Source organism: Brachyhypopomus gauderio, chromosome 6, assembly GCF_052324685.1.
Source record: "Brachyhypopomus gauderio isolate BG-103 chromosome 6, BGAUD_0.2, whole genome shotgun sequence".
NCBI classification, from domain to species: domain Eukaryota; kingdom Metazoa; phylum Chordata; class Actinopteri; order Gymnotiformes; family Hypopomidae; genus Brachyhypopomus; species Brachyhypopomus gauderio.
The window spans coordinates 21,397,121-21,419,833 of NC_135216.1; the positions used below are offsets into that span (position 1 = coordinate 21,397,121).

Sequence of the window (22,713 nt, forward strand, 5' to 3'; positions counted from 1 at the left end):
ATTTTGATGAATTTTCTTCGTGTATTCGCAGCACATTTTGCTTCTGCAGTGCGATGGGCTTTCAGGGCCACTGCAGCATGCAATTTGGCATGCAGCCTGATTATCAGATTGCTTCCGTTGGCGGTGGGAAATGGAAACAAAGGTTTATTGAATTCTATAGCCCAAGCTTATCATCATCATCGTGGAAAAATTTATTGTGAAACAAATTGATATCGTTTTATCGCCCAGCCCTGCTCTATACCCACTCAGGTGAGGTATGCCCTTTTACTCTTTCCCTTGACATGAAGCACTTCCTACATACTGACCAGTCAGCATAGGTTAACATATGACCATTGGTGTCAGAGTTCGACTGCCAGAGATCATTTGTCAGTATATTTGTCAATGGATTTATGTACGTTGTTTCTTGCTTTGACTCAAGTTTCAATGTCGGCTTGATGTGCCAGGGACGTTTTTCAGTCTAATCTAATTAGATGAGAATGTGGTGGAGAGAGCATCTACATGAGACAGTTCACTATGCAATTCAGAAATGACAATTGTGTGGACCTAGGAAAAATAAAAATTTCTTTAAAACTGTGAGTTAGATTCCCTAGCTGCTGAACTCTCTAGCTCAAGGATGTTCAAGCCCACTCTTGGTCCTTCAGTAGTATCTTAATATCTGGCCTTGTGTGTTAAATTTGGAACTACATTCTGTAGTAAATTAGATGTTCAACTATCACACCATTTATCTGTATTTAATATAATTGCAACAACACACTGATGTGACATATCTGTGAAAGGTTGAGCTCATAGCAACTGCTGCTAATCATGACCGCAAACCCCATATTAAAAACAGCAAACTATGAGCAAAGTACTTCTTCATTCTTTCATTGCACCTCTAAGTTTTGTAAGAACCTCTACGTTCTGTAGGATGGAGCCATCAGATAGAATAGGATGAGGGAAAAAAGGTCCAGTACTGGAGGGAAGCCAGACCTGCCAAACAAATAATGAAGTAGCGTTACATCACACTCAGTGGGGGGAAGCAATAAAGAGAAGGCTCTGTTGTCACAGACAGTGTGTATTTTTGATTTTAAAAACATAATTTTCTGAAAATGGGATTCCTGTTCTGTCTTTGTGTCTGCTTTTTTTCCCCCAGATTTGTTTGTGTTGAGTTCTCCCGCATGAACAGATTAAAGAACAAGGACTGTTATTCTTTTTTCAGTTTGAATGTCATTCTTTCATTTTCAGGTTTTTTTTTTTATCTCTTTATCTCCCCCCTCCCTTTCTCTTCCCCTCTTGTTCTCTTTCCTTTCTCCCACAGAAAGCAGACCTGGCTGTAGCTGGTTTCACCATCACCTCCGAGAGGGAAAAGGTCATAGACTTCTCCAAACCCTTTATGACTCTGGGCATCAGCATTCTTTACCGCGTCCACATAGTAAGAAGGCCCAAATGCAACCAGTCCTCGCGTGCCGCACGCCAAAACATGTATGAGGGTTTCCTTTCCCAGGTGTAAAGATGACGTGGTTACTGAGCCGAGCTTCATGTTATGAATTTTCAAAAGCAGCATTTGCTTATGTCATGAATGCAAAGTCAAGATGACACCGTACTTGCACAAAGTTTAAACTTGCATTTAAAGAATGAAAAAAAAATATTCTGTCATTGTGCCACATTAAGTATACTGTAATTGAGATTAAAATATCCTTAATGCACCATTAAGATATTATATTTTTAGTATATATTTGGATGTACAGGTAGTTAACAGTATTCCTCTGACCAACTCGTTCTACATTGCGACACAAACCTTTAGTCACAATAACCTTATCAATTCCAGATTACCAGGCTCAACGATAGCCTGGTAAAGACTAACACTCACCCTCCTGCTCTCAAAGACAGTGGAAATACATTCCATTTTTGTTCTGGACGCCTTACACAGCCTCAGCAGTAGGCGAGGCCTAGTGTTTTTCGGGAGTGCTGCGGGGATCCCGCACGCCCGTCATCCCGCACACCCGTCATCCTGCACGCCTGTCCCTTTAGAGTTTATGCAAATATATGCTGGGCTGTCACAGACATGTCCCTCAGAGTCACATTTCTGAACATGGGCTGTCACAGACAAACCCACACTCAGGCAGGTGAGACAGAATTGGGTTGCTAGCTCAATCATATTGGTTGTTTGGTAGTGGAAATTTAGGGTGCCTATAGAGTTTAAGCAAATTGCCTACGCTGCTAGTTGGCACAATGGATAGCCAGACACTTTATTAAAACTCACAACACTTGCCCCTCTAAGCCACCACCAGCACCAACCCTTCCCACTCTCGCTCATTCTGCCAGTTATTTCATGGTCACTCTAGAGACTGAAGCAGTGGGCCTTTCTTGCAGGATTTTTCAGAATGTTGTGAAATTAATCATGGCTGGTCGTCTCTCCCTCAGTCCCTACTGTAAAAGAGAAGTGAAGGCTCATATAATCCAGTATGCATGATAAACCACATGTGGAAGTGTCTCTTCAACAGGATTTTTAAATCTACTAGGTGTAATTGAAAAGGATACTCAGGAATTTTGTTGAATAGCATCTTAGCCATTGTGTCACTCTGGAAAGCAGGCATTGGGTTCTCATACCAAAACAAAAATTGAATTAACTAGAATTAGAATTTTTCTTCATTGAATAACCACTGTAGTGAAGAGAATGGATTTGTGTTAATCTTTTTGTCCAAATTTTAAGAAAGGTCAATAGAAGTTAAGTTAAAAGGAGAGGAGAACAGAGACTTCTGTCCAAGGTCAGCCTGAACAATTTTCTCTTTGTTATGGTAGATTCAAAACTGAGGTGAAGCATATTTCAGGTGTAGATCTTAGAATTTGACTACATCCTCCTGTCCTCTATAGATTGCTTTATGACTTTGTTTTACATAGGCTTCCAACAACTATTTCATTATGTATTCAGTTATTTGTGCCAGTCCATTCCTCCAGTTACATTTAATTTGTGGCTTAAGTTGTTTTTTTCCGACCATGTATTTCTTCTGTTAGCTTCAGTATTTTCAGTGATGACTACAACAGTTACCACAAATCATTTAAAACCACTAATTTATAGGAAGTGTGGCAGTGATGATGCATGATACATGTACCTATAGGATGTATGTACCTGTAGGATGCATGTACCTGTAGGATGTATGTACCTGTAGGATGCATGTACCTGTAGAATGTATGTACCCCCACACCCAGCTCCACCCATCTTGCACAGTCTGCCCCCTTCCCTTACCCAGCTCCACCTACCCTGCCAAGCCTCGCCCAACCACACCCAGCCTTTCCCACCACTGCCCAGACTCCCCTCCCACACCAAAGCTTCGCACACCCAGACTTACTCACTGATGCCTGGCTTTTCCTCACCCTTCCAAGCCTTGCCATGCCCAGCCTCTCCACCCTCACACTCTGCTCAGCTGTGCACTGCTTGGCTGTGCTCTGCCCTGCCCCACTGTTCCTACCTCACTGTGCCCCGCCCACCTCATCCCTACCACAAATACTTGCCCATCTCAACAAGTCTCGCCCACATGTCCCAGGGCAACTCTTTTAGTCAGAATAAGAGTAATAATCTTAAAATAAGAAATGACCAAAATAGCACTTTAAAATGAAAATATAGTCCAAATCAACCCATATCAGTATACATCACCACAAAAACATTACAAGTAACAATTATTTCTTTAAATAATCAGGGCCCAGTAGACAAATGTAAGAATGGGGCTGTGTCAGTGTCAGGATTTACTCCACACCCCTGTCAGTCATGTTAATGTTTGTGTTTTCACTGTCTTCTCATGTGTTTTGTGTTTATTTCTATTTCCATGGCCCCGTTCAGCCCCTCATCTCCTTTAGCTTTCTCAGTTTTTGGTATTTAAACCCCCTGTGTGTATTCATTGGATGTTGGTCATTGTCCCTAGCATTGTAGTATTATTGTGTCTTTATGATTTTGCACCCAACGTTTGTCTATGCTTATGCTCTGTACCCTGTACCTGATGTTGTGTTCCCTGCCCAGTGACCCTTGCTATTGTACATTTTTGGTAGATATCTATAGTTTGTGTATGTTGCTAGGTTGCACATTCCTTTCATTCCAGTTTATTTGGTTGTACTGGTTTTGTCGTATTTCCGTTTGGTCTGCTCTCTGTTTAGTCTGCTATTCCTATGTGTTTGATATAGACTGTCTAGTTACTCGTTTCTGTTGTTACTACGTGTATCTGTATTTTCGTAAGTTATCTTGTTGGATTTTCCGAGCCCTGTCATTTGTGTATTATGCCGCGTTGCTCTCATAAATCTCGTCAGTGTTACTATCGGAAAGGTTGCTTTATCGTGTTCTGCCAATGTTGAAAATAAATCCAACCTCTCTGTGCATTTGTGTCCGCCTCCTCCGAGTCAAACATTACAGTCAGGTAGTGCAGTAATGACTGCCTTTCACAACAGAGTGAACACACGCCTGCAGCACAGTTTTACCTGTTAGCTGGGTTTTTTTTTTTAACAGAAAACTGTTTCTTTCAGGTCTTGGTCAGAAGATCATAAGGGCATTTAGATCTGAATTTTAAATAGAGTACTTAAGAAGCATTCATTACCTGTGTTGCATGTGTGTGCTACTGAGTGACCTGACTGTAATACCTCCTCAATGCCATGATCGCGTGACCGCAGGAGGGTGCTCTCATTAACCATGCTGAAGCTGGGAGGAATGCGTGCTCCACTTCCGCAATGACCAGTTCAGCGATTTCTGATGCAATGAAATCCTCTAAAATAATGTCATCATAATTGACTGGAATGAGGTTATTATGGTCAATATAATGCAAAGTTTAACAAGGCAGACACTGCCCAGTTGGCTTCTGCCTATTAAAGTGTGGCCCAGGACTCCAGGGGTTTGTCCGTGTACTTTTTGGCTAAGTTAATTTGGTTTGAAGTTCTTATTAGTCAGCAGTGTGTCAGCCTTGCTGCTCCTACTTCCTGTGAATTCCCTTTCTTCCTGCCAGACTCGTGATCCAGTGAATCTGATTGAGACTTGGCTCAGGTGAAAGAGATTTGCTGATGTCTGGAAAGTATTCTGGGTTATTTTTGGGACTTCACAACATTCGCCGGTTGATCCAGAGCCAAGCTGCAGGAGAGAGTCTAGTAGGACCAGCGAGGATTCATGAGTGTTTGCTCTGCTTGGACAGCTTGGGCTTAACATTCAGCACACCAAGTGGTGTTAAACCTATACTTGGAAGGATGAGACAAAATCAGGATTACCCACTTACCAAAGTGTTGGGACAAATAATTTAATTTCTGTAATTGGATTTGCAAGTTGGGGCAGTTAGTTTTTAACAGCTGAAGGCTTTTTAATTAACTTGCACATAAAATAGACAGTACAGTAGGAAACAAAACTTAAACATCTGCTACTTAACATTGCAGTTGAATAAAAAAATGAAAAACAGAATGTAAAAAAATGTGAAAATCCACAAATACAGGAAATATGTCTTCACACTTGATTGCTGCGGACAAAAAAAAGCATGATGTAATATAGATGATATATTTGTTTTATGCTAAGAATGCAAAGCTGTGCATCTTACTGTGAAATTTGCTGCACTTTCTTCAGAGCTTCCTGAGTTATTGGAATATTTGGGCTTCATAGAGGAAGGTGAACAGGATTTACTGTGCCATTCGAATAAGGTGGAATTGAGAATCACCACTACCAGACATTACACCTTTATTTACTGAGTAAATGTTAAATGTAAATTTAAAGAATTGTGAGTCATCACATATGACCCAAACATAAAGCAGTAACCCATCTACTCCTGAAGCCAAACCAACAAAGTCAAAGTCAAATTTATTTATATAGCCCTTTTTACAACACATATCACAAAGCAGCTTTACAATCATATGGGTCCAGATTCCTAATGAGCAAGCCAGAAGCAACAGTGCCAAGGAACTCCCTAAGCTGGCAGGGATTAGGAAGAAACCTCGGGAGGACCAAGACTCAAAAGGGAACCCATCCTCCAATGGGCGGCCCGCTAGCAGAAGTCCAAATATAGTTCTATAGTTATAGTTCTATTTCCAGGCAGATGGTGAGCCTCAGGTAGGAGCTGGCATCAGCGTGTCTTCTTGCGGCAATGGCATATCTAACCACGGCATCGGCACATCCACTGGCAAGCCAGACCATCACCTAGGCGCTTGTATGGAATCGTATCGTCTTTGGTAGACGCATGCAACCAAAGATAAAATGCAGGTTGAATATGTGAACATCAATTTTAACAACCATCGATTTAAAAAGACATACATAGCTCACATGCCAGTGATTAGCATGTGGCTCCGGGAGGCTTACCCATAGCAGCATAACTAAAGGGAGGGGCCTGGGGGTGACCACAATCATGAGGGCTCACTGAGCCATTGTTTTCCACCAAAGTCCTTGTCACAACTAGAGTGATCACATGACATGGCTGGATAACAGCATCAACATCTCAGATTACCAGAAGACTCAATGACTGGGGGCCCCCGAGCTCCACACCTTCACATGTAGAATATTAACTGAAAAAACAAAGAAATGTATTAACAACCATATTAACAAATAAAAGATTAACTCAGATGTCCCTTGATGTCTGTGAGGGCAATGAATGTCTAGAATGGAATTCGTTACTGTGTCCACATAGTAATAACAAACAAATAAATGTATTTTCAAATGCATGCAAATTTTGGGGTTGCAGGCCCCCAAGTTAGAGGTGGATGATGGTCGGGAAGGGTTGGGTTAGGTCTTCCAGTACCAAGAACTCTGATTACATCCAGTGTGCTGAGTTGAACAGAGACTGTTTTGTTCTCCCACCAGGGCAGAAAGCCAGGCTATTTCTCCTTCCTGGACCCTTTCTCTCCTGCTGTCTGGCTCTTCATGCTCTTAGCTTACCTAGCCGTTAGCTGTGTCCTCTTCCTGGCTGCCAGGTACCTTCTTCCTTGCTGTCACTGCACCAGTTCTGCAGCTCCCCTCCTATCTCCTCATCACCTATATTTTAATGCGCCTTCACACTCACATACATACATACACACACGTGGAGAATGTAATGGCACACACAGGAAATTAAGATTAGAAGATCTAATAGAAGATGAAGGTTCGAAAAGGTGCTTGGCGTTACCAGGAACAGCACCCCTAACTGGACATTTTCATTGATCTCCATTCTCCACCTCTCCAATTCCCCAGGCTTTATGAGTCATTAACGCGCTCCCACACATCTTTGGTTTAATGTGTTTGCATATTACAACCTTTACAGATGAAGATTCTCACTTCTTTTGTCTGTGAATGTGTGTAGAGAGAATTATTTTAAATATTCACATCCACCCCCAGTCCCACCTCTACACACACACACACACTTCTCTCTCTTTCATTGAAATAATGTTATTACCATAATTGTATAACAAAGAGTAGATAATCATTGAATAATAGAAAAAGAATGTGATATAGTTGTGATTCAATTACAATATGGTTAAACTAAAAGCCCATAATATTCCCTCTACCTGCTTTCTTCTGTCTTCCATTTTCATTCTGTTTCCCTCTAATATTCATCCAGTATTCCCTATAGTATTTTGATGGTCAGATAACAGTAAGTCTTACCCCCCCCCTCCCCCAGGCTGAGCCCATATGAGTGGTATAACCCCCATCCATGTCTACGGGAGCGCAGGGACCTGCTGGAGAACCAGTACACTCTGGGCAACAGCTTGTGGTTTCCAGTAGGAGGATTCATGCAGCAGGGTTCAGAAATCATGCCCCGGGCCCTTTCAACGCGGTGTGTTAGCGGTGTCTGGTGAGTTTGACTGAAAGGAGGTGTGTGTGTGTGTGTGTGTGTGTGTGTGTGTGTGTGAGAGAGAGAGAGAGAGAGAGAGAGAGAGAGAGAATGAAAAAAAGTTTGGAGATGTTGCCCAATTTACACTGTAGTTATGGTGAGTATAGTTTGGTATATTGTGTGTGTGTATGTGTATTTCTATTTAAAAATATGGTCTGGTGAGCATATGTAAAAGTTCTGTGTTGCTAAGCGACTTTGAACAGAATTAACTGGTAAAGTCTGGTGTTTGTGAGGTCAAATTGAAGACATTTTATACATTGCATACATTTGTTCAGTCCATAACAGAAAGTTTCATTTACTCTCTTTCTTTTTACTCTTTCTCAGATAAATTATAAATCAAACAATTCTCTCCATCCCATCCATCCTTCCATTCCCAATCTGTTTCTCCAATCATCTGCTCAAATACATATTTGCTCTAACCACATGGTTTGTGTGTGAGTGATTATTCAAACATCTCACAGACTTTACCAGATGCTTTACAGGGTACATAATGTAACATGAGTAATTTAATTTAAGTATGTGTACATCAGTGATGCCGGTAACGCGTTACTTAGTAACGCGTTACTGTAGTCGGACTACTTTTTTCAGTAACGAGTAGTCTAACGCAACTACTATTTAAAAACTAGTAGTCAGATTAAAGTTACTTATCTAAAACATCGTGCGTTACTATTTCTGCATTTCGGGGGAACGTAGGTTATATTTATTCATTCTTATTTTTTGGCTACACGTTTCTTACGCGGTTACGTCATCTCTGCTCTGCGGCGCCAAAGTCAGATGGAAGGAGAGGTTCGCCTTTAGCAGCTGGAAATACAAGCATTATTTTGATTTTATTTCGGCTAAGGAAGACAACATTAAGGTCCGTTGTACACTCTGTCCTGGCGACAGAGTGCTGTCTACTTTCAAAAACACAACGTCAAACCTGAAAAAAAAAAAAAAAACCGGGGCTTGGCGGCGAACGTAAATTGTTACCGGGCGGGGTGTAAAATTGACTAAATTCAGTATTATATCGCGATCGATCGATCGCCGGTGGTTGGCGCCAGATCGAACTAGTAACTCATTGAATCATAGATGTGGATCAGAGGTAAATAAACTGGATTTTTTTTTCGGCGTGAGATATCGGAAGTGTGGCGTAAGCGTGTGAAGACAGTCAAATGCGTGTGTCTCAATGCGTGACAGTTGGCAACCCTGTAAGTGGGCGGAGTTGAACAGAAAGACTGTCTTATTTATTTATTTAAAAAACATGTAAGCCTATTTCAAGAAAAAGTTTACAAATGCCAGTGTCATTTTTGATGTTCCGGTTAAAATACATGTCAATAAAGTGAGTATTGGCAGAACTGGTAGTCATTTTCATGTTATAGGGGCGGGGGATCAGCCTCTGCTGAAAGTAACTAAAAGTAATCTAACTTAGTTACTTTTAAAAGCAAGTAGTCAGTAACTTAACTGAGTTACTTTTTAAAGAAGTAGTCAGTAGTCAGTAGTCGGATTACTGTTTCAAAGTAACTATGGCAACACTGGTGTACATATATGTGTTTTATGTTTGGTCCTTCAGGTGGGCATTCACGCTGATCATCATTTCCTCGTACACGGCCAACCTTGCAGCATTTTTGACGGTTCAAAGGATGGAGGTGCCCATCGAGTCAGCAGATGACCTAGCGGACCAGACCAACATTCAGTATGGCACTATCCACGGAGGCAGCACAATGACCTTCTTCATGGTGAGATGTCTCACCTTCTAACCTCATCCAGTTTGACTAACTGAGTCATGCATCTGTGACATCTGTGTAGATTCGTCTTACTGCTACTCGCACCATTAACACATGATCACGTATTTTCTCAATTTTGTGTGTGTGTGTGTGTGTGTGTGTGTGTGTGTGTGTGTGTGTGTGTGTGAGAGAGAGAGAGATATTTCAGTAATAAATCCCACAGAGTTTTAACCCACATAGTTTTCCTTAGCTAGGACACTGTTGAGATATAAACCAATACAAATTTCCCCCTAATTTGCTCTCATTTTTAACTAATTAAGTAATTATTTCTCAATTTTTCTCTCTCTCTATAACCCCCCTTCCATCTCATTCACTCTCTCTGTCCCTCCTTCTCTCTTCCTTTTATCCTCCGGGTTCCATCAATCCAACCATAAAAACACACCCAAACACACACAGAACTCCCGCTACCAGACATACCAGCGCATGTGGAACTACATGCACTCCAAGCAGCCCAGCGTGTTCGTGAAGAGCACAGAGGAGGGCATCGCGCGCGTGCTCAACTCCAAGTACGCCTTCCTGCTGGAGAGCACCATGAACGAGTACCACCGCCGTCTCAACTGCAACCTCACGCAGATAGGGGGCCTGCTGGACACCAAGGGCTACGGCATTGGCATGCCCCTTGGTAAGTTAGGTCAGAGGGAAAGTGTGTGTGTGTGTGTGTGTGTGTGTGTGTGTGTGTGTGTGTGTGTGTGTGTGTGTGTGTGTGTGTGTGTGTGTGTGTGTGTGAGAGAGAGTGAGAGCATGCACGTGTGTGTGCATTTGTGTTTGTGTGCGCATGCATGTGAGCAAGAGACAGAATAAAAGAGATGTGAACCCTCCACCTCATACTGCACTGGTCTGGCATTGGTGTTGTCTGGCATTGAGAAGTAGCATTTCAGGCGACCTTGTTTCGACACAGGGAGTACATGCTGTGAAAGAGGGGATGTTTGCAGGGAGAGGAAGAGGAAAGATTGAATTAACACATTTGGCACATTGGGCCTTCATTACACTGACTGATTACAACAAAAAGAGAGAGGATGATAAATGATGCATTCATTTACGTTTATGGATATTTGGCAGACACTTTTATGCAGAGCGACTTTGATCAATGCTCAAACAGATAAGACATGTCCAGAGAATCTGATGCCCATAAAAGTCTCAAAGAATTATATAAACGAAGCAAAAGTCTTTTTCTAGCTTAATCAGGTACAAGTCACACTGAAGAACATTTCAGAGTGTAGTACTTCTTTAACCACAGAGCAGAAACTATAAACTATCCTCCTATATTACATTTAGCAAGAAGTAATGTTCTAGCAAGTGATTATGTTACTGTCAGGGCTGGCTCGGATGCCGTGCCATCCACGTCTACTAGGGGCACCCGAGCCAGGGCTGGCTCGGATGCCGTGCCATCTACGTCCACTAGGGGCACCCGAACCAGGGCTGGCTCGGATGCTGTGCCATCCACGTCCACTAGGGGCACCCGAACCAGTCCTAGACTTCAGCAACGCAATCAGCAATGATCTGTCTCACCTGTTGCCATGGCTTCTTAAGGAAGCCCGTGGAGACGGATCATTGCTGATTCGTTGTGGTTATGCCGTTGCGTTCTCAGCCTCTCCTGTCTTTCTCTGTTGCAGCGTTTGCCTCTGTAGGTGTCCCGTCACCTATCTCTCTTATCTACCTTCTCTGTCTTTTTCGAGCCCTCTCCTGCGTCGCTTACTGACCTCCCTCAAGTTTTCCTCAACCTGTTTATCTTCCTATCCCTTTTCTGTTTGTATGGGAAGGGTTTTTTGTTTGATTAGCCTTTTTGCTATTAGCCAGCTACTTCCCCTGGCGTCCTTGTTTTGCTTTATTTCTTTTTACGCGTTGAGCAGTCCGCGTTTATTTAGGCGCTCCTTTTAGTTCTGTTTATTTATATATATATATATATATAAAATACTACTTCAGAACGATATATAGATCAGGTTGGAACAGCCCCAAAGAGGCAAGCTCATTCCACCATGCATGTTTCAGATCTTTAAAAATGTACATGTCTGAAGGTTTGACAAAACAAGAATTACAGCTACAACTTGTCATGTAGCACTGATGAGAAAGTCCATGTGAGCTGATCACTGAAGTCATGCTCACACCCAGCCAGCACTGGTTAAATTGTGCCAAATGCAGTCGACCTTGAAAATATGACGGGAACAAAGATGAGGCAGAATTCCTGAATCCCAGCAAGTTGTGAAAGTAGAAAGTAGTAAGTAGAAAGATTAAGTAGAAAGTAGAAATAACCTGGTTATTTACTCTGTCGACATGAAGGATGAAGGAAACAGGATAAACACAATTGGCAGTTCTCTTGAGTAGTCTGGAGAGCTTCAGCACCTGCCGAGTAGTGCTCCAGTGGTATGCCAAGAAAGAATAGTGCTCCAGTGGTATGCCAAGAAAGAATAGTGCTCCAGTGGTATGCCAAGAAAGAATAGTGCTCCAGTGGTATGCCAAGAAAGAATAGTGCTCCAGTGGTATGCCAAGAAAGAATAGTGCTCCAGTGGTATGCCAAGAAAGAATAGTGCTCCAGTGGTAAGCCAAGCTTTAGGTGATTGTCCTCTAGATATGCAATGCACATAGAACGCCTTTTCTAGAGTTCAGGATAGAGAAAGCTACAGAGAGAGGTCGTTTTCAACATAGCTGGGCTTGAGGGTAGACTTGATGCTGAGGTCAAGGGTAAATACTTTCTTCTAGATGAGTTGATATGTGTTCCATGTCTTCTTATCCCAGGGGTTTAGGCAGAAGTAGTAGTAGAGAGACAGATAGTTTGCATTGTTTTGAGGCTTGAGGGTAGACTTCTTAGGTGGAGCATTAACTGAAACTGAACTGAATATGGATAAAACATGACCAGTGTTTTGAGATGGTTAGAGTTGTCTAAAAAGAAAGACGGGTGGGACTGGATCAAGGGAGCTGGCCGTAGGATGGTTGGTTATGAGAACATCTATAACTTCATCCATAGTGAGTCATCTAAAGGTTATTAGAGGTTGTTTTGATTTAGGTGTATGGTGCATTTATTTTGACAGAATAATTGAAGGACTGGTGGATGTTAGTGACCTTCTGTTCAAAAAATTGTCACAAGCTCATCTGCAGTGAGAGTGGGTGGAGGGATATTAAAGAGAGAATGATTTGCTTGGGTTAATTAAAAGGTAGAGAATAATTGATCTGGGTTTTTAAAAAAGAGCATGTGTTAATCATTTAATTAAATGGGTAAGGTCTGTCTACAGCTTCAAAAGGCTGGTTCAGTTTGAGTTCTTCTACTTTCTTTAAGATCTGTGTAATATTGTTCTATCAAATAAAAGAATAAATGCCAAGCATTGAAAGATGAAGATTGACAAAGCTTTTGCAAGTGAGGACAGAGTGAGTCAAGAGATATTGTCAAAATTATCATGATGGCTGCAGTACTGGCAAGTATCTCTGAAAATCTGGTTTTGGAGATAAGAGCTCTAAGAAAGAATGTAGAAGGAGAGAGGTTTTAAAGAAAAGATCTGAAGCAAGCAGTAATGTTGGAAGAACAGACGAAAGATTTGGCACAAAGGATAATGAAAAGACACATAAATGATCACATACCATACATGTAGTATGTTGTATTAGGTTGGTAATAGTAGAGTTCCAGTTGAAGATCAAATCTAGAAACTTTTCAGGGTTAAAGAGATGCTAACTAGAATTACTCAATTTGGTATAGGTATGTTTTTTGCCATATAGAAAAAGAAAAAATCTAATTTGGATGACCTGCCCTTCAGAGCATAATTATGTTCAAGCACAACACTGGCTGATTAAAAAAGTGCACCAAACCTTAGCCGAGAAGAGGCTGAAGACTTCAAGCAGCTCTTGTTTCAGCTCCTTAAGCAGTTCTTGTTGTGGATATCTCAACCAATTATTGTCAAGCAGTTATGTCAACGTGCTTTCCACATATTCTGACATTTATAGATGACTGTGATATGACCAACATATGAACAGAAACGCTAGCTTTTATATGAAAACAGCTTTTCAGAAGCTCAAATGAACATTAAGCTTCTAAGAATTTGTCTTAACAATACCCCTAATTGTAAGTGAAAATTGCCAAACAATAAATCTCAAAACTCTATGAACTGACAGAGAATAATGACATGCTTTTAATCGCCTTCCCGTTTGCCAGATGAACTACATCACCCATGCCTTTCCAAGTCTGGAGCCGGCCCCTAAACATAGTTTTCCACTGCATAGTTATGTACACTGCTTCTGACAAGAACAGCATATTCATAATCACATCATCCTCTTACTGTTCGTTAGAGGAGAAAGCAGAATCTCAGGACCCAACAACCCCCCCCAGACCTACACTTCCCCAATACCTTCCCCCAACCTTCACCGTTGCCACCCAAAGTTCTGGTGCCTAGCGATAATATCCTTTTCCCCACTAATTCTTCAAAGGGACAGTTGCCATGGTCACCCCCAGCCACTGGCATGGCAACCTGCAGCACAGATGGCATAGTCGCTACAGCACCCATACAACAGGCATTCTAGAACACCTTGCCTTGAGTTGGCTAAATAAGTATGATATAGTCCCTGGGAAGCATCAAACATTCTGTCCTACAAATATATTGGTGCTCAAGGCTAGAAACACATACAGTTTACTCTTGGAAACAAAGTAAATTTCAGATTTAATAAACTTCAGATTTGGTTTGCAGCCTTAGTCTTGACACTGAATATCTCCTGAAGTTAGAAAGGTGAAGTAATTTAGCACGCCTTTGGCAATTCTCCAGTACCCACTATTCCAAGGACTAACAATTAATCATTTTTGCAAACAGATGAAAAGATGACAGAGGCATCTTATTATTAGCAAAGAAGCATTTATTCACTGTTTTAGAAGAACAATGTTAAGCAAACACGAGACAAGGCTTCTACTGATTTTGTGACACTATCTTTTCGAAAGACGTTTTTATCCAAGGTCAGTTTCTGAGCCATTTTTGTTGTGTCTCATCAACATGTGAGACTCTTTTGGAAGGCTGCTAAGCTTGGCTCTCATGTCTCTGCTTTACCTCAGGTTCTCCGTTCAGAGATGAGATAACTCTAGGAGTTCTGCAACTGCAGGAGACCAACAGACTGGAGATTCTGAAGCGTCGCTGGTGGGAGGGAGGGGAGTGCCCCAAAGAGGAGGACCATCGGGCAAAGGGTGAAACGCACTTTGGCACCTTCATTACACGCACACAATTAGAGTGATTAATAGACACAGTCTCATTTTACCACGGTAATTTTGCACAGGCACATCAAAGCTAGATGTCATACCATGTTAAGGGTTATTTGCTATTATGGCTGTACCATAGTGGCAACAGTGGATAAACTGTAATGTAAGCAAGACGTGACCATAACCTACATCATTAATAACTGAAATGTTATGTCAGTCTGGTGCCAAAATATGTGGTGTAGAAGCATAAACATTTGCAAGTTAATGTCTTAATAATATATGACTATAATATTCTGTGCACTGATAAATCTGTTTTACAATACTGCAGTGTTCAATGCTTCCCAACCCAGTCCAGAGTCCCTGGACGTTTATTTTTGCTTTATCAAATTCCCAATGTGCTACAACCTATTAAGGAAACACTGAGCTGTTCTTCTTTCCCTTCATTCCATCTCTTCCCTGAGGATGTGAAGACAAGATTGGATAACAGATGAGCCAACACCAAGCTTATTTGCGAAATGAGGCATTTCTGTTCACTAATACATCACTTTACAGCAAAGTCACTGACTGATGACTTGCTGTACAGCGACATCACTCGTTAATGGGCTTAACAGAGCTGCCTCTAATAAATCGCATTTTGGTTCAGTCTATAAGCTGAATTAAAACCAGACATATTGTTATGGTATGTCTTCCTCATATACGCTTGATGTTGAATCTTTCTAACATTCTAAGATTCATACAAGATGAAGAGTTGTAAACTCTACGTACTGTTTATTTATTTATTTCCCCCCATGGTCTTATATCATTGCAAAGAAAGGATGCACCTGTGTATCCCCTGAAACCTCCTCTCTGCTCCATGCCTCTGAATGCATTTAATGAACTGATACATCCTTAATGATGACTCAGTTTGATTGATTTCCAGGTCATGAGTTAAAGAATGCAAGGAGGCATCATTCAGAGTTTTGAGAATACCCTTAAATGCCCGGTTTAGGTGTGCTAGAAGCTGGGCTGCAGTGTTGAGGTGCTGAAGGACTGGGTTAGGAAATGCTGATCAGCACACAGAGAGGCCTGTATGGCGATTGTGTAATGAAGGGGAGGTGCAGGTGGTAGGACCAGGTCTAGACTCAAGAGCCAGAGAACAGGCTGTAGATTAGTGTGTGGAAGCAAACACTTTCATGTGATTGTTCAGATAGCCATGTTACCGTATCAGTATCAGTTACTATAACTATAACTAGAATTCAGTAACATTTAGAATGATATGCTGCATCTAACTTAAATTAATTGAATTTCTGGGTCAGTCTGAACGTTCTAGAATTATAAAACATGACAATTTACAAATTCTCTCACTGTATGGACGCTGATGTAGTAGAGAGCTGGTCACAGAGTCAAGCAATGTTTTTGATAATCTCTTTGGAAGTCTGGCTTTAGTGTAGTGAATGTATTTTTTATACCCCTGTAGGTATCAGCGTTTATCCTTGAGGGCAGAAACAAGAATATTTATAAATTCTCTTTTCTCTTTGGAATATTTAGTTGGCAAAAATACATCAGACCTAAGGCAATGGAGATTGATGTAAAAAAGAATGTAGTAATGTTAAAATCAACTGAAACTACAATGTATGCTTTCAGTCTGTCCCACATTAGCACAGCCATTCAAACTGATAGAATTAAAGGGGAATGTGCAGCGTGCTGCATGCTAATAATTGTGGTCCTTTGTTTTTTGTATGGTACTCAAGGTGCCGTGTGTGTCTATGCAGTGTGTGTATGTGTGTAACAGGTCAGAATTATTTTGGGGTAAATGTGACAGTTGCAGTCTCAGAAGATTTAGACAACATTATTGTTGTCTTATAGACAACATTGATATTGTGTTTTCAGTGGTGTAAAATAAATAGTGTCGTAATGGTATAGCAGGTGTGTGTGTTTGTGTGTGAGGCCAGAAATACCTACATTAGTGAGAGTGACGGGGGCATCTTTGGAAGATTCAGATAAGAAAATTCTTGTGTGCAGGAGAGATATTGTGTTTGCTATGGTCAAAAGGGATATACAGTGAGGAAAATAAGTATTTCAACACCCTGCGACTTTGCAACTTCTCCCATATAGAAATCATGAAGGGGTCTGAGATTTTCATCTTAGGTGCATGTCCACTATGAGAGACATAATATATTTTATAAAATCACAATGTATTATTAAAAAATAAATAAATAAAATTGTGTTACTGCTGCAAATAAGTATTTGAACACCTGCCAATGAGCAAAAATTCTGGCCCTCAAAGACGTATTAGTCTGCCTCTAAAAAGTCCACCTCCACTCCACTTATTATTCTGAATTATAAGCACCTGTTTCAGGTCGTTAGGTACATAAAGACCCTGCACACAACCCCACACAATCAGTAAGAAATTATTTGAAAATGGAAGAAGCTAAACATGACTGTCAATCTCCCACAGACTGGGGGCCCACCTCAAGATCTCACCTCATGGTGTAGCAATGATCCTAAGAAAGGTGAGGAATCAGCCCAGAATTACACAGAAGGAGCTGGTGAATGACCTGTTTCTAATGTGTTTTCGTCAATTAGCGACACTTAGAGGTGATGCATTGAAATGACAACTATTAAGATACCTCCTTCACGCACACATTGTAGTAAGCCTTATCGGGTAAAATAAAGTAAATTAATCAGAAAATTAAACAGTAAATTTATCAGACAATTTCACTGCCTTACTGAAATAATCATTCAACGTGTTTCCACTTGTGTGTGTGGCGGCAAACATAAATTGTTGAGGGGGGAGGGGGGAGGGGGGGGTTGGGTGGTGTGGGGGGTTATCGATCGGTAGTCAGTGGTTGGCCCCACAGCTAACTACTAACTCAAATGCGTGTGTCTCACGCTCATTGCGTGAGAGTTGGCAACCCTGAATAATTGGCACCGGGCCTGCCTCTTGTGCTTAGTTGGGTCCAGTTTTGGAGAGAGAAACGCGAGGAGTCGCGCATTGCCAGTGACAATGCGAGGCTTCCTGGCGGCTGGCTCGTTTCAAAGAGAACTGGCAGAACGGTCGGGGATATCCCAGTCATCTTTGAGCCGGGCCATGCTAGATGTTTTGGATAGGATCATCTGCATGTCAGCTAGGTATATAAAGTTCCCATATGAAGCGATTGACCAGGCAAACATTAAAGCGCAATTTGCAGCGATAACAGGTGTTCAGTCGAATTGTCCTACTCGTCGAAAATTCCTACCTAGGCTTACTGCGCATGCGCAAGTCACTAACTTAATGATGTTTTATAATGACATTTAGGCTGTCGAAATTTCCAACCTATAGTGTTGATGAACTTAATGCTCTTATATAATGACATTTAGGCTGTCGAAATTTCCTACCTATAGTATTGATGAACTTCATGCTGGTTTATAATGACACACAGGCTAAAAACATGTTTGTACAAAGATGTAAACAATCCAATTTGCTTGTATTAATATTAATAACAATACATGAATACGCAAAATTAAACTTTTAATTTAAATATTATCCTACCTTTTAAACACTGATTTGCGCTACATTATGACGTTTCCATAAGGTGAACAAACTCTACAGAGATACATCTACAAATACGCTATGCCCTCGGACACGGTAGGAAATATCAGTAAGGTAGGAAAATTCGACAGAACACCGGTTTCCCTAATATAATCGGAGCGATCGACTGCACACACATTTCTATAAAGGCACCATCTGAGGAGGAATTTGCTTATGTGAATGGAAAGCACTTTAATGTGCAAATAATCTGTGATGCAAAAATGTGCCTTACTAATGTAGTGGCACATTGGCCTGGATCAACCCAATGATTCGTACATCCTTACAAACTGCATGGTTGGGTAAACCAATTCTTTTATTGAGTGACTGATGCTAGTGAGCGCATCACTGATATTTTTTTGGTGCATTATATTATTCTGCCAGTGTGCATTGTTCTGACCCCACAACATTTAAAGCTTCACACATGCTGTCCCACTCAGACCTTTTGCCCTTTGCTATAATGCCACAACGTGCCAAACAAACACTTTTTCCATGCCTCAACCTCATTCAGGAGCGTCTCCACTTTCACATTCGGTGAAGTTTCTCTTCTATCTGTTTAAACATGGTTTGTGATGGATCAGAGAGGAAACTTCTCTAGTGCAGGGTAAATTTAAATGTATTTGCATATTTATAGGAGGGGCGTGTCACAGGAGGAGTCAGCCACTCTCTCGTGTGCGCTCGATTCCACGTTGATTGGGATGTACAAAAGAAATGTGCGTGGATTCCGGCGTACGCACGGATTGATACATCCAGATTTTTTTTGCGTAAGCCATTTTCTGGATTTGTAGGTTTGCCAATTTTTATTAAGAAATCCCCGTAAGTCTTTGTACATGAGGCCCCTTATGAAAAACTACAGGAAACGTTTGACCTCTGTAATTGCAAACAAAGGCTACTGTACCAAATATTAACATTGATTTTCACAGGTGTTCAAATACATATTTGCAGCAGTAACACCCAAATAAATTATAAAAAAATCATACATTGTGATTTCTGGATTTTTTTTTTTAGATTATGTCTCTCACAGTGGACATGCACCTAAGATGAAAATTTCAGACTCCTTCATGATTTCTAAGTGGGAGAACTTGCAAAGTCGCAGTGTTCAAAGACTTATTTTCCTCACTGTAGATGCGGGTATGGTTTGTGTATGTGTGTGTCAGAGGTGCAGTGCAAATTCTAATTCACTTTGTATATGCTCGCAGACTTTTGAAATGCCACTCAATAGCTGAAGATAGAATATTACTTCAATCTAGATCTAGGCTACCTACAATGTAACATATTAAATAGTTTTATTTGTCTGCACTTCTAATTGCTATAATGCAGGAGAGGGCTAGGACTAGGGAAAACACTACATGGACTATACAGGGTGGAACTATAAATGTTCATTTATAACAATTAATTTTAGCATTTTAAATGTGTTTCAGTTATCTGGATTTTTTACAACCCAACCATGTGTGACACACATGCAGGTGTGTGAGTGTGTGTGTGTGTGTGTGTGTGTGTGTGTGTGTTACTGACACATCTTTGTGTCACTCAGGTTTGGGTATGGAGAATATTGGTGGCATCTTTGTGGTGCTGATCTGTGGGCTCATAATTGCTGTGTTTGTGGCTGTCATGGAGTTTGTGTGGTCAACGCGCCGCTCGGTAGAGACTGACGAGGTACGCCCTAACTCCTGCCCTGGCCGAAATCACAGACATGCACCAGTAGGTTGCCACGATTGTCGACTCTGTGTTTTAACAGTGTGTGTCTACAGCATGCATGAGTGAAGTGTGCCTTCTTGTTCTGTTCTAGTGTGGTACTACTCTTATGCGTGTAATATTGTTACGTTATGTGGGCTGAGGCATTTTGGCATGTGTGGATGTATTAATTTGTTATCTCATTTTCGCATGTGCTTACTTTGTATTTCACTATGTGCAAAGGCAAGAAAACTCTTAGACTCTTTGCATATTCTTTTCATTCTCTACTGGATGTTCTATCTCCTTGTTCTTGCCTTCTCTGACATTCCCTTTATCATACTTGTTCTATCCTTTCATCCTTTCATCTGTTTCTCTCCTCCCCTTGTGTTCCGCACCACCCTCCTGCCTCTCTCAGGTTTCAGTATGCCAAGAGATGATGACTGAATTCCGGAATGCCATCTCGTGTAAGAAGGGTTCTCGCCTACGCCGGCGCAGACCCCTGTCGTCGCACGGCGTCCTGCGTCACTCGGCCCGCCTCGCCCTGGGCGCTCCGCGACCCCTGCAGCTTGTGCGCGAGATGCGCCTCAGCAACGGCAAGCTGTACAGCGGTGTGGGTCCGCTAACCGGGGGGGCAGGCGCACCAGGGGCTGCTGTGGGTGGTGGCCCCTCGGACCTGGGCCCGGGTCCACAACGTCTGCTGGAGGACCCTCTGGTGGCCAATGTGTCCAGCAACCCTCCCCCGCCTGCCCCGCTGGCCCCCATGATGACGCCCACACCAGCCCGAGGCTGCACACACGTACGGGTGTGTCAGGAGTGCCGGCGCATTCAGAACCTTCGCTCGGCCACCTCCTGCTCCCGGATCCCGCCACTGGCCTCGGCTACTTCTTCACTTCCGCGCTTGCCCCCACCCCCTCCCCCCTCTTCTTGCAACACGAACGCCGACAGTGAAGCAGGAGGTGTGGCAAGCCCTCATCTACCCAAGCCCAAGCCCACGCCCCCTCCGAGGCCTGTTCCTCCTTCGAAAACCAATTCCACAGATATGCTCTGCAAGCAGGACTGAGTCTGAGGCTGTGAAAGGTGTACAACAAACAGCAGAAATGCAGAACAGGGAGTTTGCCCCGTACAGCCCGGTCAGATCAAACACGTCTGGACCACATCAAAACCGAAACTTTTTTTAGAAGAGCTATAAAGATCTTTTGAGAAAAGAACCAGCAGTTTCAGGGACATCAAAGAAATGGAATGTTTCAGAAGTGGAGACTGAGGAAGAGGAGCTGAATCTTCAGACATGTTCTTCATCACCATTCCACTCTTACCATGCAAGCGGGGAACTACCAATCTAGTTTCATATAACCACGGTCTCCATGATGTACTATGCAACATGTCAGAGGACAAAACCCCTTGAGTTGACCTGGGATGTTCTAGCAATTATGGTGCATTATGACTTTTGACCTTTGGCACAAAGGAGAGCTATACTGATCGTTTGTGACTTATGGTCCTCCTTTTTGCTTACAGAACTCCGTGCTGGATGATTCAAGTGCTCCCATTAACACCTGACCGGATCATTTTAGTCTGTGTCTACACATGTGTCTGTGTGCACACAGAACTATTTGACTTTCAGGGACTGAGGATTGTTTACTCATGCTCCCAATGAAATGCATTTTGACTCTTTTTTCTAACTTGGAAGAACTCATTCAAAAAAGAGGAAGATTGTGTTGTTGAGTTCTATTTTCTTTCTGGTTATTACTGGCTTTATTTCTTTTATTATTTGTTTCTTCTGTTTCCTGGCAGTTTATTTCTTGCTTACGTGTTGCTGTGGAAAATAGTGTTAGGAGTTTACATTTTTTTAGTCTGGTTTGTGAAAATGTTTGAGGAGATTATCAGAGATTTGTTTTTGCTGGTTTTCTGTACCTTGGTTTGTGGTCTGTTGCAGCTACTGTTAAAAGAGTTCACTAGAACGTCCATGTGGTGTTCCCAAAGGCAAAGCGAGAATTCATGCTTGGATGTAAACAGCCGTTCCTACAACACACATTCCAAAATACAGATCTAACACGAGAGTCAGGGTATATGTTCTATGCATTGATCTAATGGACAAGCGACAGATTATCACTGAATTTCATGAATGACTGTAATTGGTGAAGATACTCAAGTGTCCAAAGTATTGAAAGGGAATATACCTAAAATGTAAGGTACATCTAAAACAAAACTAGGAATCTCTCAAAGTAGTCAGACCAAATGACCAGTGTGTGTGTGTGTGTGTGTGTGTGTGTGTGTGTGTGCGTGTGTGCGTGTGTGTGTGTGCGTGTGTGTGTGTGCGTGTGTGTGTGTGTGTGTGTGCGGATGAGAGATTAAATTGACATTGTGCCAGTGATACCTTTTTTGTTTGTTTGTTTTTATTTTTCTCTCTTATTTATCATATTTGTTTTCCAGTATTACTTCAGAAAAATTGAAATTATACAGATTATATTGTTATTATTATTGCTATAAAATGTGGGGTTATGTAGGGGGCACTGCCCTCTAATGTTAAATATATAGAGACATAAATCATTTGGAATAAAAAAATATATATATATATATTCAAAATGTCAGTGAGATTTGACTCTTTATCGGTGTTTGTGTGAGCACACCTGTGTTCATTTCCATGGTGTCATTTATTTATTCTTTCATTCTTTGATATTTATTCTATCATTCTTTATTTCCATTTTACCCATTACATGTTCCTGTTATTAAATGTCATGAAATATACCGGTGGTCAGTATTTTAGGTCAACAG

The 22,713-nt window shown here is 41.6% G+C and overlaps 1 protein-coding gene across 1 annotated transcript in view; it reads left to right on the forward strand.

The window, feature by feature from the left end:
• The window catches only part of LOC143517275 (glutamate receptor ionotropic, kainate 5), a 105,742-nt gene extending 83,265 nt beyond the window's left edge, over positions 1–22,477 (forward strand). Inside the window, 8 exon segments of the mRNA XM_077009598.1 lie at positions 1,298–1,411; positions 6,791–6,900; positions 7,584–7,757; positions 9,346–9,511; positions 9,956–10,181; positions 14,583–14,711; positions 19,805–19,926; positions 20,360–22,477. Coding sequence (XP_076865713.1) covers positions 1,298–1,411; positions 6,791–6,900; positions 7,584–7,757; positions 9,346–9,511; positions 9,956–10,181; positions 14,583–14,711; positions 19,805–19,926; positions 20,360–21,004 — 1,686 coding nt within the window. The 3' untranslated portion in view covers positions 21,005–22,477.
• The last annotated feature ends 236 nt before the right edge of the window (positions 22,478–22,713 follow it).